The sequence below is a fragment of the Colias philodice genome, chromosome 16 (genome assembly GCF_061535455.1).
Source record: "Colias philodice isolate Cphi_HAF_F1 chromosome 16, ilColPhil1 Martin Lab GWU primary, whole genome shotgun sequence".
In the NCBI taxonomy this organism is placed as follows: Eukaryota; Metazoa; Arthropoda; class Insecta; order Lepidoptera; family Pieridae; genus Colias; species Colias philodice.
This window is the reverse complement of record NC_143101.1, coordinates 8,455,370-8,475,349: the sequence shown is the minus strand read 5'-3', so window position 1 is coordinate 8,475,349 and position 19,980 is coordinate 8,455,370. Positions and strand designations below refer to the sequence as shown.

The 19,980-nt window shown below is 32.8% G+C and overlaps 1 protein-coding gene across 1 annotated transcript in view; it reads left to right on the top strand.

Annotated features, from left to right (window-relative positions):
- Positions 1 to 19,892, top strand: part of LOC149481865 (putative phosphatidate phosphatase) — a 93,629-nt gene extending 73,737 nt beyond the window's left edge. Inside the window, exons 4-6 of the mRNA XM_089705080.1 lie at positions 13,514 to 13,675; positions 14,227 to 14,403; positions 16,714 to 19,892. Of these exons, the coding sequence (XP_089561206.1) occupies positions 13,514 to 13,675; positions 14,227 to 14,403; positions 16,714 to 16,824 (450 nt within the window). The 3' untranslated portion in view covers positions 16,825 to 19,892. The remainder of the gene's footprint in view (positions 1 to 13,513; positions 13,676 to 14,226; positions 14,404 to 16,713) is intronic.
- The last annotated feature ends 88 nt before the right edge of the window (positions 19,893 to 19,980 follow it).

Genomic DNA, 19,980 nt, shown 5'->3' with positions numbered 1-19,980 from the left:
GATTTTCCTTCATACCGAAGTGAAAGTTGCTCTACTTCATTAAATTTAATATTTTTGTTAATTGATTATTTTTATCTTAGTTTTGTGCAAATATTCGTATTTTTAAACATTTGATTTCGAAAATAAACGAAAATAAACGAAAAAAATATGCGTGTAACTATGTACTTACTAGAAAAAAAATTATCTTCGAACATAAAGTTAATGAAACCAAATACATTACAAAGGTGATTGGCAACAATTTCTTTATTTTACGGGGTTTCAGTAAAGGGATGAATGTTTCTTTTAAACTAAAGTAAGCTCATAAATTTTCTTATAATATATATTTTTTTTGAAGTTCCAAAAATGTTTATTTTTCGTTTGAGAAATACGAAATATATTTAATTATATTGAGAACTTGAACTTGGGACATACGGGGAAAATGATTTGTTTACTCCGAAATTCCAAATATGTCGAGGTGTTTTTTTTTTTCTTCTAGTCATTTTAAACGTAACGGCATGTTGTTTGATTATTAATTTTGTAACTTAAATACAGGATGTTGGTTTTATATTTTGATCTTACAGACGCGCTGACAAATTTAGTCCACCATTTCTAGTTTAGTCCACCAACTCTAAGTACCAATATTAAAACGAATGGATTATCATCACATCATAAAAACTCAGATGTAATGGAAGATCGCAATAACATAGAAAATTCAATGGGTGTTGAACTAAACAAACACAAGTAACAAGTAAAAAGAGCAACTATGGAGTTTCTTGCCGATTCTTCTCCGTAGATACTGCTTTCCGAATCGGTGGTAAATGTTAAAAATATGTACCTAATGACGTTTCAAAAGTGCTTCTAGAAGAAGTCTAATTGAATAAATAAATGTTTGAGTTTGAGTTTTGAGTTTAACAGAGACGCGAAGAATAAAAAAAGAGGACGAAAACGATAATTCGTTGATGCTTTCCCTTTTCGACGTATTGTTAGGGTACATCACCAATCTGCAGAAAACAAAACTGATGATTCCCAATTGCTGATTAAAAATGAAAAACAAATAATCGACAACAGTGGTGAAAATTTGCTGATCACAATGAAACATCCTTCAGTGGTAGCAGATTTACTCATTTAAAATGTATCGGTGAACAGCGTAAAGGAGAGGAGGACAGGAAAACATTATGAATGTGGATGGTGGATTGTATACAGGGTGTAATCGATAAGTATGTGCAGGCGATTATGACGTTATTATTGCAGGTATCAAAAAACTTAAAACTGATATCGAAATTACTTTACCTAATGAGCAAAATGACAATAATAACTTTTTAAAAGTATAACGAGAAAAATTTACTTTATACACTCCCATATCAAGAAGGGAAAATGGGACTAGTAGAAGTTAAATGTCTAATTCCGGCAAAAGAGATGAATGCGGAAGATGCGGTTAAAAATAAAAAATTTAATATTTGAAATACAATGCAAAAAAATAACACTTTTGTCATAGATAAGAATCATGACTATTTTTTCCAAATTCAGGGACAACTAAACGTTGCAGAAGCAGAAGTCTGCTTATTTGCTGTTTGGACTGGAGTGAATCATTCGTTAAAAATAGAATATACAGGTTGTCCCACTATTGGTATACTAAGCGCGAAGGAACTTGTAGTTTTGCATACACTGATCACGTAAAAAATACTTAAAAAAAAAATTACGTCCAAAATTTTTTGCTAAATTTTTTCTGAAAATCCATGTTTTCTTCTCTAGCTTCGCGCAGCCGGCATATACCGCTTCTCTTATATGAGCATTTTATCTATGAAAACATAATCTTAAACGATAGCTCACGTGCTGGTGGCAAAGTTGGGCGGCTCGCTTGTTATGGGTGTACACATAGAGTTTTAAGAATTCATCTATTTGAAAAAAAAATGAATCTGGAATTTTTTAATTATTTTTTACGTACTCAGCGTATGCAAAACTATAACCTCCTTTGAGCTTAGTATACCAACAGTGGGACACCCTGTATAAGTTTAGGCAAAAAAAATAAAATGATGGACCATTATCAAGATTTTACATAAATTGCCTACTGTCAGAATTGATTGATTCGAGACTTCAGCATTCCATGCCCATCAAGGACCCATCCTATGTCATTCAAGCGATTGAAAAAAGAAAAGAAAAATCCAGTGCAACCGATAAAGCATCAGAATGCTAGCAAAATATTTATTAGGTTTATCCATATAAATATATATATTATACTACATAATATAATAAATCCGTAGAAGGGTCAATTCTGTACTTTGAAAATATGTATTTAAAAAATAAATAGCAGTGTTACTGGATCGATACCAAACACAAATATGTGATTAAAAAAATTTTTGTCTGTCTGTCTGTCTGTCTGTATGTGAAGGCATCACGTGAAAACTAATGGTTCGATTTCAATGAAACTTGGTATAATTATACCTTATTATCCTGGGCATAAAATGGAATACATTTTATCCTGGAAAAATACGAAGAAAAAAAATAAATCTTAATTTTTCAGTTTTATCCATAGACGTTGTTCTGTAGAACCGCGAACACACGTTGCGTTTCCCGCAGTGGATTCAGCGATGTAACCTGTAGCGCCAAAAGTCGGATTTGGCTTGAACCGTTTGCGGCACACGCGGGCCGCACGACACCACGCCTCCTCGACTCCTATTTAAGGACGGCGTTCCGCGCGATGCATATATGTAATTTATGAATTTTGATGCGAGCGGACGTGTTAACATTACATTTTTTTTTATTATATACAAAATTTGTTTAAATCCGTTTTATTAGTTAAACTGAACAACTTTCACTTAGGTCGAAAAAAATGTATAGAGTTATGCATTTGAAGATATCAATAGAACGTATTCGCAAATTTTGTGTACTGATAAAAAAAAAATCACCTGGTGTAATTTTCACGAAAATTGTTTCAAATTGTCATGTCTGGTACTAATTACGAATATTAAATTATGCATACGAATGATTTAATTTTTAAAAATTAAGTGGAGCAACTTTCCCATAGTACATTTGTATTATTTACATATAGGATGACAGGATGCATTTGTTTGCACTACTAGACCAAGCCCTTAATAATAAAATGAAATTTTGTTTCCTTTCCTACAGGAACAATGCTTGTATAAATATTTATTTTACAGCTTGAATCGTAAATTAGTAAATCTGTGAGTCTGAACAGATAAATAAAGATATATATAAGATATATAATATAAGTACTACATATATAGCTAATCACTACATAGTATAAAACAAAGTCGCTTTCCCTGTCCCTATGTCCCTATGTCCCTTTGTACGCTTAAATCTTTGAAACTACGCAACGGATTTTGATGCGGTTTTTTTTAATAGATAGAGTGATTCAAGAGGAAGGTTTATATGTATAATAAGATCCATTAAGTAGTGGAGAAGTACTGTTATTTTTGAGGTTTCTAATGTGATGTCGTAAAAAATTACATTTATTCCGCTTACATTGCAAACACAGGCTGAACCCTACGAGTTTTATCAAAATAATGTACTAAGTATTATACACATTGAAAAGGTCTACAGAAAAGTCCGCGATGGTATATGTCTATCTCTTATGGATAACCCACAATAACTTTTTTTTGTCATTTACTTTTTACGACAAATAATGGCTAATTTTCGAAGCGATTTTAACCAATACAGCATTAATCCTTAACCAATTAAATACCATGGATACATTGTTCATTTAATATAGATCTATCTGGCCCTTTACACCGTATGATTTAAGTGAATATTTTCGAAGATATTACAGATTTAAAAATTGCAGGACGTAGCGTTTGCGGCCGCCCGGCTATGTATTTTATACCCGTGCGATGCCGGAGGCCGGAGCGGGCCGCTATATTTTTATACCTATACAACGTTCACAATTTTTCTGTAGTGTATTTAGCATCAGCATTGCACCCGTGCGAAGCCGGGGCGGGTCGCTAGTATAATAATAATTAACATAGCATCCACATAGAAAATAGCCTGTGTTATAATCTGCAAAGAATAACAGCTTTTATGTTTTAACTATGTAGTAGGTAGTAGGATTTACTTAGGAAATGTCAAGATGTCATACTTGAGTCTGAAACAGGTATGCTCGGGTGTTCTAGTGTCCTTTCCTATTAAGGCTTCCCTTTGTACAAGAACTGGGGCAAGATACTAAAGCATACTTTTTAATTTTTAGACAATGCAGCACGTTAGTGCACCTATAGAAACAGCATTTTTATATCTCTTGGGCTCTGTAATAAGGTCCACAAAACATCGTCCAAGTATATGAATATTTTTCGTAAAATTTTCTCATTGGTGATGAAAAAGCTTTTAAACTTATGTCTAGTTTTAAACGAAATTAGTCCATGTTCTTCAAAGCACTGCTTGCAAATAGACGTTTTACCGATTAGGTTAATTTAGTGGGTCAAAATAGAATCTTACATACAAACATAGAACGAAGCTTGCCTGGCAGAGATGGCTTTGAGCCATAAGGCCGCCATTTGTACATGGTTTTGTTGTACTTTTATTTAATAAGACTTTTGTACAATAAAGAGTATTTATAAAAAAAAAGACGTGTGGCACTCGGGGACTGCCGCGGTAAAGCTATTGCATGCTATGCCTTCAAGCCACACCTCCGTGCCCGTCGGAGTGGGGAGCGTGAGGTTTTTTCGAATTTCTGGTTTCGGTCCCCGCGCTCAAGGCCCGCGATAGAAGCTATGCAATAGCTTAATAAATAAATAAAATAAACATACAGGTGAAGCTAATACAAGCGTGTTAATAATGATCAATGTCTCGTCATTAACAAACACATAATATAAGTAAGATCACAAGGAAATAAGTACCTACCGTTCTCTCGTCAGAATTAGCAAATATTATCTCAAGGAACATGGGATGTCGCGATTCTGTTATCATTATATCAATATTTAACATTACTGTATTGTTTGTTGATCAATCGTGTTTTAAACAGATCTTATCTTTGAGATTGGAGTGACGCAAAAAATTAAGAATTGTAGACTGTTGTCATTTTATTCTTTTTTTGGGGTATTGTTGTTTATTGGTAAGTGCGTGATTCATAATTGTTGATAATTTGATTTTTCCTTCAAAATTTCACGTAATTACCCAAAACTAAGACATTGTGAGTAAATCATAATGTTTTAAATGGAATACTGTAGTTAATAAAATTACGCAAGTACAATATTTTCCAACTATGTATTTGAATGACAGACGTTCAAATGTTTGTAGTCTTCAGTAAACAAGCGAGCAACAATTGTTTGTGATGTCAATTTAAAGTAAAACAGTTCAAGATTATATAAATATTATTGTATTTACTGTAGAAAATAGTAATTAGTTTATAAATATGCGTAGGAAACTAATTGACTACAAGGATTCAGTTTAATGAAAAAGAAAAATAACTGTAACTGATGATACTATATCGTGAATCGTGATATTATTAAATTACATTTTATGTTTACATACTAAATTATTTATTCATACGAAAGGCATGTATTTAATTTTAACCATTCTATGTCATTAATGTATTTCTAAATATACCTAACTAATATTATCCCTCAATCCCCATATCATTGGTGGATATTTGATAGTACTTATGGGGTAATAAACAACGTAACAGACATACGAACATACAGAAGAACCTTCTCTTTTTCTCTACCACTTCCATACTATTTCCTTCTGTATTGAGCAAATCAAATAGTCTAAACTTTCAAATTATAACATTTAAAATGTAGGTATATATGTATACGACTACAATTTCGTAATACCAAATAAGGTTTCGAATTAATTGCAACTCGTTGAAAGGTGATCGATATCGATATCAAACTAAGCAAATTTTGTTTGTTTTCAATTTGAACACGTTGCAGAGTTATGAAATTATATTCCAAATACCTTTTAGAGCTATTACGCACTGTCGACCAGTCGCCGGCGACTCAGTCGCCGGCGACTGGACTTACTCCTGGACGACTGACGACTAAGTGCGCAAGCCCCTATTTAAACTATAGTAAGTCAGAGTCGCCGGCGACTGAGTCGCCAGCGACTGGTCGACAGTGCGTAATAGCTCTTAGTCTGCTGTCTGACCTTAATTTAACATTACTTTGGCAGGTGTTAATTGACGCAATATGCAATGAAAATAAAGACTGCAAAATGTTTTCTTACACGAGAACTAAGTTTATTCTACCTATGTATCGTACTGGTTATATACAGTCATGTGTTCTTGATTATACTTATGTTATTCTGGGTATATTTATGCGCATGCTAAGTTTGAAACTTTCCGTGAAATAGTTTTATACTATAAGTAGATAGCTGTACAAGTGCAATGTAGTAATTAAATAAACTTTAAGGCTTATGATTAGGCTTTACTTTATGGAATTTTAAGATATAGCTAATAAGCAATTGCAATCCTTTTAATCTAACAAAAAAAGACGGGTTGCACTCCGGGAGTGCCGGCAGAAGTGAAAACTTGATTATTAACGTTGAGCATGTTTGATATCCATCCGTCTTACGCTTTTTCGATCAGGCCACGTGTCCTGACGCGAGTTTAAGATTTTATACCCAACGCCGCTAAAGAAGTTTTCACTTCAATAATTATTAAAGATTTTTTCCTTCCAGTTCTATATTTTTGAAATAAAATATGAAAAATAGTATTATTTCATGCGTCTAATAACTGAAAGTGAAAGAAAAAAAGAGAAATCGAAAACAGATTAAACTCAATCGCGTTAGCAACCCGAGTTTATCGATACCATCTGAATGCGGTCACGTAGCCAGCCATCGTGTGACATATATTACTAGTTGATTATCTATATTAGCGAGACGATCGTTCATTCAATACTTCAATCGGTCAATCATTCACCTGTTCTGTAGTACACTTGCGTCAGCGAGCCGAACTCTGAATACAATACAATACCAAAATTCTTTATATAACACACACATACAGAAGAAAAGAAAAAGAAAAGAGAAAAACATATAAGATACAACATGTTAAATAGGCGGCCTTATCGCTTTCAAGCGATCTCTGCCAGGCAACCTTTGGATAATTGGCCCGAATCGTACCCATCGACAAATCCCTCATCGTTCACATATTGCGCTCGCGTTGTATTGTACATTCACACGCAGATTTGTCCGCGGACTTATCGTCGGTTACAAATCCGGTGTGTAGGTACACCATGAATGGTAGTGATTAGATATAACACCATTGAGATTCATTCATTGATTCATATATCGTATTTATGATGCTATTGTTTGAACTTTGAAGTGATTTTCCGGTTTTAAAGTGATTAGTTATAAATTTGAATGAATTATTTTTTTTATTTATGTAGGTATTCACTGCTTTATAAATGCACGCTACAAAAGTATAAACAAACAAGGATTTACATCAACAAAATGCTACCTTATTACTATCAGACAATCTCTCCCAAATATGAGCAAATAATGAAATTTTGAAATGTATTTGAAAATAAATATTTACTCTATATCAAAGTAAACAGTTTCCGATATACAAATATCGTACATCATAAATATAATATATCCCGTTAAATTTATTTTGCCTAATTAGATTGTCAGACCGCGAACCGATAAATTATAATCGAACCAATGCAATGTTTAGAATTTCACGCCATTTATATTCCGTTTTTTGATATCTAACGACTAACATCAAACAGCTGATAATTTATTACTTATTAGTTTTGTACGATAGAGATGTTTATTGCATTCATTTCATATAGTTATTAAAGTAAGTAATATAAAACCTGCTTGACAAAGACGCCGCGCTCCCTCAGGCTCTGACTTGTGAATGTGTTGCTAAAATAAATTATACTGGTTTTAGAAATGAACTTAGCATTTATCTAGCTGACGCCTGTCTGTTTTAAATGAGCTTTTTTATGAGCGCTACATTTTTGAAAGGCCTACTTATTACTCTAGTTATTTAAAGATAGCAAAACTTAAAAATAATTTCTGAAGTGTAAAAAATCTGCTACATTAACAAAAATAACTTCATAGTGTTTAGTGGAACATAAAAAAAACCATGTGAGAATTAAAGATCTTACAATTATAGGTATACCTACATGAATAAAAAATTCCAAAAAGACAATGAATTATTTAAATAAAAATCTCGATAATACCCATTTTGTATTACGTATTCTGCACGCAAGTCGTATTATCTCGAAGGTACTTCAGAAACATTTAACAATAATTGCAAACAATTTCCCTCGCCCAACAGTGTGGCTCATTACGAATAAAGCGCCGACTAATATCACAACTTCAAGCTAGAATGGCTAACAAAATGACATGCCCGTAATAACTCTAGCTTTGTTAATGTTGTGTCTACACGCTACATATGCTTGGGTTCAAGCATGAATGTTGGTATTTCAATAGCGTTTATTTGTCACTTTAGAAAATAAGTTAAAATTTGGTTTAGCTGATTAAATTGCTTATTTATCTAGGAAATCATCTATAAATGCTGGATTATCTCAATATTTCCCCGATTACGGTAGTTCTGTAATTTCGAAACGTCTCTTCTACTTTTCATAACAAAATTTCTTGAAAAATTACATTTTTCTGCTCCAAAGGATTAAACTGTTTCAGCAATGCATATTTTTGAAACTGCTTAAAAGTTGGTCCCCATGTTAAGCTAACAACTTTTCCTACAGTTTGCGCAAGTCTCAGGATCGTGTGGCTGGAGCACGAAACGACCACATTTTCACAGTTGCCTGCCTGTGACCACAAATGAGTTCCGCGTGTCACGATTGTGTATACCAAGCTTTATTGCTTCAAGATTTATTACTGTGTTATTACTATTTTACTATTTATTAATGAGCGTGAATCTTATATACTTCGAATAGGATTGTTTCTTATTCATTATTTTTGTGAGGCTCTTTACAGTAAATATTATAGATATTTTTTAGAGTGTTTATAGAATACCCATGAATCTTCTAACAAACAAAATGCAGTCTTCATGAAGTTTTTAAATCGGGACAACAATTTTACTGTTATACGTATCGACAAACAAACTTTCAAATTTATATCATTATGAATATGTATTAATTTTTGCAAGTATCAAAACGATCTTAATTACTCAATTTTGAAAATTCTTCCAGACAGATGAACACGTTACTTCTCACCAATATCTGATAAATAAACGTTTATACTTACACTAGCTGTGCCCTGCGGTTTTACCCGCAGTGCTCCACTCCTGTTGGTCATAGCGTGATGATATATATCCTTATAGCCTTCCTCGATAAATGGACTATCTAACACCGAAAGAATTTTTCAAATCGAACCAGTAGTTCCTAAGATTAGCGCGTTCAAACAAACAAACAAACTCTTCAGCTTTATAATATTAGTATAGATTGATACTTCCCTTATTAGTTTATTAACAAACAACTGCTATCGGTCTACCATCAATGTGTATTATAATTAGTTCAGCTATAGCGGCTATAAACCCTGATAGCATATCAAATAATTTGTTTCGCACACGTTCGCGATTGCAATGAAATGCTCTTCCTGGAAAGCGGTTTATTTATGCACTATTAAAAATGTGTGTTGGTTCAAATTTAAAAATTATATAAAGTCAAAAGGATAGAAAAATTGTAATCCTTGAAGAGTGAAAATTTTGTGAAAATTATCGATTTGAACTTTTAATTAAATTTATTTAAGCTTATATAAATCAAAAGTTTTTTGCGATTGTTCTTAGCTATGTTAAGTCATCTTGAACATGTTCAGTTACTTCATTGTTGTAGTTTTTTAATTGAAACTGCTGTCAGAATCTCAATCTATGTGACCTATCTAAACTTTCATTTGTTTTTCTTTGCTTCAGTTGCATTTTGCTTTGCTGCTATTAATGACAAAAATCGTTTATATGTATTGTTTGAAAAAGCTGTTGTATAGTCAACCACTGTGTCAATAATCGAATATGAAATCGCACCTTCCAAAACAAGCGCATCGTGACTCTTTACATGATCTTCATCGATATTAGTGTACGGAATAATGGTTTTTATATCCATGGTCTAAGAGTGTAAGTTGGTTGCACGTATAATTGATGTTGTGAATTGTGTCGAAAGCAGTCCAACAGTGATATTAAGTCGTGAACGTCGACCAATAATCGTGTGGCTGAATAACAAATGACTTTATTTTCAATTATTTATGAGCTTATTAGGGTTCCAAAAATTTTGTGTATTTATTGAAACTTATAAGTAATACTTCTATAAATTGATTCGGTTAACGTTAAAGGCTTTTTTATTTGATTCCGTTTGTATTCCCCTTGTTCTCCTTTAGCTTAGCAGTTACCTACCACCAGGCAATGCGTCTGCTCATTTGTCTAGTCATAACGTTAACAAATCCTTACATTTTCTTCATTTATTTCTCAATTACCTATATAAAAAAAAGAAAAAATACAATGTGCTTATGTAATAATTTAAGTAACAATATTATTAAATATATATTTTAAAAGCTTTATGTTTTATAGTCGATGGGAAACTATACTACTATAAATAAAAGTTTCATGTCCCAAATTATTCTCATAGTAATGTTAGAGTTTAACTGCAATTTACCTCTATTTACGATCAATTAATAGTACATTAGTACGCATTAGGTTTTGCTTATCTTATTCTAGCAATTACTTAGAATAATCTTAAAACGTACTTTATGGGATAAATTAGCAACTACATATTTAATTAAAATATTCCCCGTAACAGTTAATACCAAAGAATAAGGTTTAGTTTAAAAGAAATATTTTCAATACGTTTAACATGTCAATAATGCAATTCGTATTCGCGGTAAATGTAAATAAAGCAGATAAAATCTACGTATTCACGATTTCTTGAATACATTATAGACTTATGTCTAAATACATTTTGCAAAGGATACACTGAGGATATTTTTTATTCATATTATTGTAAGTTCTTGGCAATGTTAGTACTTATTATAAGTATGTTTGACAGTAATGAGTAAAGGTGTATCGTGGAAAAGTTACTTTAGTATGTGGCTTCGATACCTGGGTGTTAAGAAAAGAAGTAGTATATATTATAGTTACTAGTATTTCTAGTCCCATATGGCCATAATGTGCTTCATGTGTTTAGCTATTTATATGCCAAATTTTAATAATTTTGGTTCAGTAGTTTCTATTTTTTTGAGCGATAAAGACATACTGAAAAACTTTCGCAATCAAATCGCTGGAATAAGCGTTTATACAATCAAGTCAGTCAACTTTCCACCATTTACCAACACGATATTTTCGTTAAAAATTTAACAGTGTAAGCGAAAAGATGCAATATTTAATTTACAACATGAGTAATAGTTGAGAACTGGCAATTTCGCAGCGAAAAAGGAAAAATTCGCTTGTTTAAAGGGCGCCACCGCATGATTGGATGATTGACGTGGCCATATCGGGGTAAAAAATAAGAAATATGATAATAATACGGTGCTGCACAGAGTCCCTTATTAATATTAACAAGCGGTATAATATACCACTCTGTATTCAAGGTACGGTGTGTGCTTGTTTCTTTTTCGTAATAATTTTACAGTACAAATATTGAATATTATTTTATGGCTTACGGTGGACGATGATCTGATAGCGTTTGTGATAATGTTTAGATTAGAATCACTTGTAAGATGATGTTGACAATTTGAATATTAAAATATTCTTAGGTACTTTATCATCATAGAAAACTAAATAACAATTATTTAGATTTCTAAGTTTATCATCTTAATTTTCTATGTTATTGTTTAGTATCCAGCTAGTTTATCTTGTACCGCGTTAGTTAATTTTATTTGTATATTTTCCGATAGTTTAAAAGTAATTCTGGTATTTGGATTGATATGTAATAAATCCTAAATCGTGAGAAATAGTTAACTCTGTTTTTCAGTAGGTTTTATCTCACTTAATTAAAAGTATTGTAACATATTAAATCGGTTTTCATACGATTTATGGTTTTTATCTTTTTAGTAGATGTTTAAGGTAATAATTATTTAAAACAGATAATTATGTTATTTCTAGTACGCCGCGATTCCCCTTGAATTACCGTACACAACAAAAAGATATAAACATCACGTTCTCAAGATAGCATTGTTGAACAAATTGCATTGCGAAGCTGCCGCGGGCTATGGAGCCATCACTCAAACGAGATGAGAAATCGGTCAAGTGCGAGTCGGCTGACGGCTCTATGGGTTCCGTACGAATAAGCTAAACCGTACAAGCTAAAGAACAACTGCAAAAATGATCATTTAATTTATGACCGTGCAAATCGTTGCTACTCTTAAATTTTTGTTATTTTATATATCTGACAATCTGTTATAGGTACAAAATAACAAAAATCTGACAATTTCAAAGTTAAATAGTTAGTATCACGGACAGATATATATATATCATTCTCAGTCCCGGGTACCGTTTTTCAATTTTGGGTACGGAACCCTAAAAATATTAATCGACCGCCAATTTACGGTTATAGTAAATACATAATTGGAACTTGCAAACTTGCTAACATTATGCGAAATATATGCACGAGGTAAAGAGGTGACAATTTTTTAATATGCAAGGTAATTTGGTATGCTGCTGAAACTCGTATGGCAGGGAAATTTATTTTTTTGACACGCTTATATTAGCTTCACTTGTATGTTTGTATATAACCGACTCCTTAGGACTAGATTTTGATTTTAAACGGACAGATTTAATTCAAACATTAAAACGTGTTTATTAGTTTTTGAAAAGAAACTTCTTTAGGCGCGTTGAGAGTAATTTCAAGTTCGCGTCATGGCAATACCGTCACGTCATGGAGTAAGGCGACGATTTGGTATCTTTGAAATTTGCCAAAGAAGGTTCACTTCTGACACGTATGCACGGCACATGCGCTTTTCTTTTTTTTTAACTACTGCAGATTATTTGATTGATGCAGGTGCGTTGAACCTTTTTTGTGAGCTGCTCTTTTCATCAGTTGTGCAGCAATAGTGATTTATCGTTTCTTGATACAGGCAATTAATCAAAGACGGTAACTTACATTAAGAATTTACCAACGTCTCCGTGGATTACAGTTACCATTACTTACCGTCACGTCAGCGTTGAATTACTGACGCATATTAAATAACTTCGATGGCTAGAGATTTAGAATATGTATTATTATTCAAAGTATCGTGTAGAGGTTTGTTTATTTGTATTCTCAAAGGATTTATTGTAAACAGTGATACAACAGACCTAATTCGGCAATGTACATGTAGTACGTTATTGGTTATGCTTTTCTTTTGTTGTCTTTCTCGTTTACTATAAGACAATCTCGACCACAATGTTTATTGTAATATTAAAATTTAGTAGCATAAAAATGGAAATGTGATGATGATAATTTTTAGTGCTGATTTTTATCTGTTTTCTCGTTTGATTGAAATTCTTAAACTTTGTAATAGTTATAAAGAAAATCACATCGTATTACTTGCTGACATTTCCAATATAAATTGTATTTTATATAGCTAATAGTAGAGCGTTTTTTGTTATATCTGTTTTCTTGATTTTAACGTAATCTTTCCTTGTCTGCAGGTGTGCAAGCCAGACATAGACTGCTCGTTACCAGAGAACAAGTGGCGCTACATTGAGAAGTTCACCTGTCTGGGTGACGACACGAAGCTCTTGAAGGAGATGCGGCTGTCGTTCCCGAGTGGACACTCTTCCTTCTCTGCGTATACTATGATTTATTTCGCTGTAAGTGCTCATGATATTAAAATCTGATATTAAAGGGTGGGTTCATTAATTCCTGATGTCTCTTCTCCTTATTTTCAATTGTTTCTTTTTCATGACAAGTACAGTTAACTCTTTTTATTGAGAACTAGCTTACCGCCCGCGGCTTCGCCCGCTTTGTCTAAAACATAATAAATTATATATACTAAAACCGCATCAAAATCCGTTGCGTAGTTTTAAAGATTTAAGCGTACATAGGGACATAGGGACAGAGAAAGCGACTTTGTTTTATACTATGTAGTGATTAATTGGTTTATTCACTAGGTTTTTTCTAATGTTATACGCAAAGTAGGTAATTTTTTCTTAGTTATTCCAATAGTCTGTTAAATCTCATCATCTGCAAAAATGCTTCTGTGATCAGTATTGCCCATCACGTAGATACCATAGATAAATTTGAATAACATCATACCAATACGTAAGGCACACAAAAATTATTTGTTTTGTATTACTTACATGCTTCGTAAATACGGTAGAACTTTACACGTCAATTCACACAAAAACCAACTCTATTCCAGCTGTACCTACAGAAGCGTTTCCTCTGGCGCGGCTCGAAACTGCTCCGCCACTTGATACAGTTCGTGCTGGTCATGATGGCCTGGTACACGGTGATGACGCGCGTCTCCGACTACAAGCACCACTGGAGCGACGTGCTCGCTGGCTTCACGATTGGAACGCTCGCGGCTATCGTTGTGGTAACTATCTCCTTGTGGTTATGGTGCCCTAGTACCTTACCATGTATCGGTTGTCAAATTGTTAGAAAAGATAGATTGAAATCATTATGACGTGTAAACTTATTTATTCTTTCTCCATGTATTCCATTCCTCCATTCATATTTAGAAACTTAATTAGTAGATAAAACTCATATTCATGTACTTATCTAAAATACTTGCGCTTGACTAATCAATGTGTGTCTTTTTTCGCTGTTCAGAATTCGATGAATTTTCAATGATAAATGGGTCCACTTTAGGACGAATACTTTTATATTATGTGAACTATCTAGTTGAATACCTGAATTTGGCTTTAATGCACGAGTACAATAAAATAATAACAGTTATATTATCAACTAGCTTCCGCCCGCGACTCCGTCCGCGCGGATGTCGGTCTTCGCGTGGATGGTCTCCATTTTGAGAAACTCTGACAATGACATCTTATAAATATCTATTGGACCCAAATACGGCTAGGCCTATAATAATACGCAACGTGTGTTCGCGGTTCTACAGAACAACGTCTATGGATAAAACTGAAAAATTAAGATTAATTTTTTTCTACGTATTTTTCCAGAATAAAAAGTATCCTATTTTACGCCCAGCATAATAAGGTATAATTATAGCAAGTTTCATCGAAATCGAACCGTTAGTTTTCACGTGATTTCACATACAGACAGACAAAAAATTTTTTAATCACATATTTGGGTTTGGGTAACCTATTAAAAACTCGAATTTCTATTTCCCGAATCTTAAAACCCCGAAAACGGTTGTTAGAACTTTTAAAAGACAGATGTAATGAATGACAAATTATTAAAATTCCTTTTTTAATTTCCCAGATGAATCAATTTCCAGATGCACCAAAACCAGATTTTTAAAAAGTATTTTTTTGTTTCCCGTATTCTCATAATACAGATCTTATTATACCAGATTCTCAGAATACTTTTTTTTGTTTCCCATCGTACCATTTTCCAAATAAACTATTGCCAAATTTTCATAATCTTTTTATTTGGTTCCCATATAATCGTATAACAGATAAACTATTGCCAGATTTTCATAATCTTTTTATTTGATTTCCATACAATCGTGATTATACCTTTACTATCGACTGAAAATAATCATTGTCAGTTAGTAAATATATTGTTTTACTTGTCCATTACAGACCAGTTTTAGTATCAAAGTCGATTCAGTAGGTTAGGTTTGAACTACGACCCCCACGCTAGAAATGACTCGCTATTGTTTTACTTGCCTATTACAGAAAGGTTTAAGTGTCAAATCCGACTCAGTAGGTTAGGTTAGGTTTGAACTGTGACCCCCCATGCACGAGGCGAGCGAGCGAAGCGAGCGTGCCGCGGTAGCGGCCGGCGAGTGCCAGAACCGACTCGCTATTGTTTTACTTGCCTATTACAGAAAGGTTTAAGTGTCAAATCCGACTCAGTAGGTTAGGTTAGGTTTGAACTGTGACCCCCCATGCACGAGCCGAGCGAGCGAAGCGAGCGTGCCGCGGCAGCGGCCGGCGAGTGCCAGAACCGACTCGCTATTGTTTTACTTGCCCATTACAGAAAGGTTAAAGTGTTAAAATCTATTCAGAAGGTTAGGTTAGGTTCGTGCTGCGACCCCCTGGAAGGATTTCGTTTTGCTGGATATCGTTTATTTGAATTTCAAAAATCTGGACATTGTTTGTCTGGATATCAATTAACTGTATTTCAAAAATTTGTGTTTTAAAAATCTGGCTTTCGTGCATATGGATTACGGTCATCTGGATTTTGTGCATTTAGAATTCGTATGTCTGGAACTCATTCGTCTGGATTGTAAAACGTCGTACAAATAAAGAAATGGGCAAATGAAATTCGGAGTTGCGATTATATGGCAAACAAAACTTCGAAATTTTAAAATTCGGGGTTATAAAAAAATGTCCATACGTTTTCTGGATTATGATATTCGGAATATTAAAATTCGAGATTAAGATAGGTAACCTTGGGTTTGGTATCGATCCAGTAACACCCCCTGCTATTTATTTTTTCTATATTTTCAATGTACAGAATTGACCCTTCTACAGATTTATTATATGTATAGACTACTAGCTGTGCCCCGCGGTTTTACCCGCATTGCTCCGATCCTTCCTCGATAAACTGGCTATCTAACACCGAAAGAATCTTTCATATCGGACCAGTAGTACCTGAGATTAGCGAGTTCAAACAAACTCTTCAGCTTTATAGTATTAGCACAGTCTATAAAATCCTAATATATTTATACTGTGGTATTAGTATAGATTTTAACTTGCTCCATATTCCACAGTACGCATTCATATCGGACCTCCGCAAGACGTCCCGGCGCCAGAGCGGGCCGCACGACAGTGAACTGACGACCAACGGGAACACCCGCACGGCTCCCAGCTGGCAGGTCTGACCGCCAACCCCCCAGGGGGATGGCACGGGGGAGGGACCTTGACATATACCCACCGTGTCGATGTATACTGACTTTTAGGAGTGAATGTATACAAAATTTTAGTATTGGACATTGAAATATACGGGAAATTTTTCTAGAATGTTCGAGAATTTGGTGGGTTCGAAGGACCTTTTTCTTGTTTACAGACTTTTAGTACGCATTGGACAGTGAAATTTTATAGAATGTTCGAGCTTGGTGGGCTTGTTGGATTATCTCCCTGTGTAAAGACTTCTAATACACACGATTTTTTTACAAAGTTAGGGAATTTAGTCGACTCGAAGGACCATTTTCCTATACATATATGGATTTTAATTCGCATTGGACATTCCTAGAAAGTTTAAAAATTTTGGTCGCGGTCACGAAGGACCAGGACATTCGAAGTAATGTTAAATGGATGAATATTCGACTGAGAAACGAATTTTAAAGGACTCGAGCAATTAGATTTTAATGCAGTGTTTAGAAAGGTCTTGAGATTGATGTTCTTGAGGTTTCGTTCAGTTTAATTGGCCTAATTTAGTTGAAATTACGAAATAGTTTTAAGAGGGTTTTTAGGTTATGACACATAAATTTATTTAGAAACTTTATTGGTAAAAGCATTGAAAGACCGTAAAGGACTGATAATAATTGTTCATAATATCTTAATATTATAAAAACAAGGTTTTGATTATTATGTCTACAAGCAATTCGCATAAAAGCTACTTAGAAATCGAGCAAAATGAAGCTATATTTTCACGTCTTCCATACAAATGATTAACTTGATGTCTTATAAGGCCATTTGTCCACATGTCATGTCCAGACACATGTAGTCATAATATATGATTTATGAATGCGCATAAAAAGAATAAGAAAATATGAACTTTACTCCATTGTAATAAGGTTGAAAGTTGAATGGTAATTGGCGTTGAGAAATTCTATGGATACGAATGAGCTTTATGGTACATGTTAGTTGATTTTAGCTGTAAACGAGATTTATGAATACGACATGAGGAATAATTGCATAGCATTTATGCCCTTAGGGCCCCTATTCTATTTTAATTCGGGCCCCTAACTTTTAAGGGCCCCAGTGCATATATAATATTCTGCAAGTTTTATGTACTGACCATGAACTACTTTACTATTTTATTTTTAATAAACTTATCTACTGAGTTAACATAACTTATTTAGCCTTGCTGTTGATGATAATGAGCTGATAATTAAGTACCTTTGTATGTACTCATTTATGTTTCATTTATTCCTAGAAATTCTTGGAAGTCTTGTTGCCCCATTTTTTCATTTTTCTTTTGCCCTGGGGCCCTTATTTTTATACCAACGCGATTGATGCGCAAATAATTTACTATTTATGGTCGTTTTAGCTCATAAATCTCGTTTAACAGTTCAAAAACTGGAACTATAATTCAGTTTTATTGACCAGAACGGGAATTTATAATATACACATACAAAGTAGGTACAAAACACACCTATAGATTGTAAGTATGTATTTTAATTTCACCTATCAGTATTTTAAGCTTCATTTTAACTACTTCCAAAATGCAATTTTAAATTTAGAATTAGTTTACACCAGAGACAATAAAATTTAAATTTTAAGTACCATAGAGGTCTAAAAATTGTCTCTGACATTAATAGATATATTTAAAATAATTGTATAAGTACACTCTACACACTACTTATTCAATATTGCACTGTATGGGGTTTTAGTTTTAGACTTTATTATTTATCGTTTAGTTAGGTGGTTTATGTACAAATTTTATCTTATTAACTTTGAAATACAATTCAAAATACATTGACACTGAAAATCCGAAGTAAATATTACAATAATTAGCAGCTTGTGACTTAAATCTAACATGGTCTCTTTCTAACATATATAAGTGAGAAAGAGACAGATAGATATAATCCGACAAAATTCTATAGTCAAAAAAATAATAATTTTCATATTCAATAATTTATCGCTCATATTTTATTTATTTTGCTAGTTGTAAGCCATTCCCTGTGTCTCGAAGGCGCGGGAAGTATTTTACTCTGTGATATAGAAGTGTAAATATTGCAGTTATATTAGGTTTATAGATTTTTAAGAACTGCCTGGGTGCTTATGTTCGCCTGGTACTATTGGAAGATACATATTGAGGCAATGCAAAATTTGATTTGATTTTTAGTAAAGTGTAGACCGCAAAAACAGTTTCAGAAATATTTTAACCAATAGACGTTATTTTGGTTGTCTCCACTTTAAATAAAACCTTATAATATTATTACATTTTGAAATTCCAATGATTTTTGTGTTTTGATTTTGTAATTTTTATAATAGCCAAAGTATAGTCAGCATCGAATTAAATAAATTCTGCAATATTCATTTTGATAATTAACCTGATTTTATAATTAAACATTTTTTAACTGATTACAATTTATGCAAAAAAATTCAAGTTCACTTTCGTTGTTGACTGTACAAAGAGCCTAAAAATTTAAATATTTTATTTTACATAAAACTATTTACTTTGTAAAATTTTAAATTGTATAATGATGTTTAAATGGCGGTGCTAAATTGTTATACTTGAATGGTTTCACATTTTATTTTTAAAATAATGTGTAATGTGTTATTTTTTATTTTTACCTCAGTTCAGGTTTCCAATCTTATTTTAATTAATTTGTTCTCTATCATTTTTTTAATAACTTTTCTCTTTTAATTATTTATAACAGAAATAATTTGTAACATAATATCTAAAAATCTACCGTTCTATAGTAAAACCTGTCCCTATTTTTCAACCTCTGAAATAAAATAAAAAATAACACAATATACGTTTACAGAAATTGAAAAAATAATTATTTAAGTGTTCTATATTTTATCGTTTGCATAATAGAAGTATACACAATGAGTTGTTTTATATAAAATTATTTTAGTAATAAGTACAAAGCACCTTTAATTTTAAACTTTTTTAGAGGGGTTGCACTGCCTTGCACTAGTTTTTTGGCAGCTTATTTATTTATATTTAAGTAATTAGGCAATATTAAAGCATAATAAATATTTGTTCTTATTGATATTTACTTGTTTTATTTCAGTGCTCGTATAATACCTTAAATGCACAACAATATTGTTGTTCAATATATTCAAAAGGATCGCACTAACCG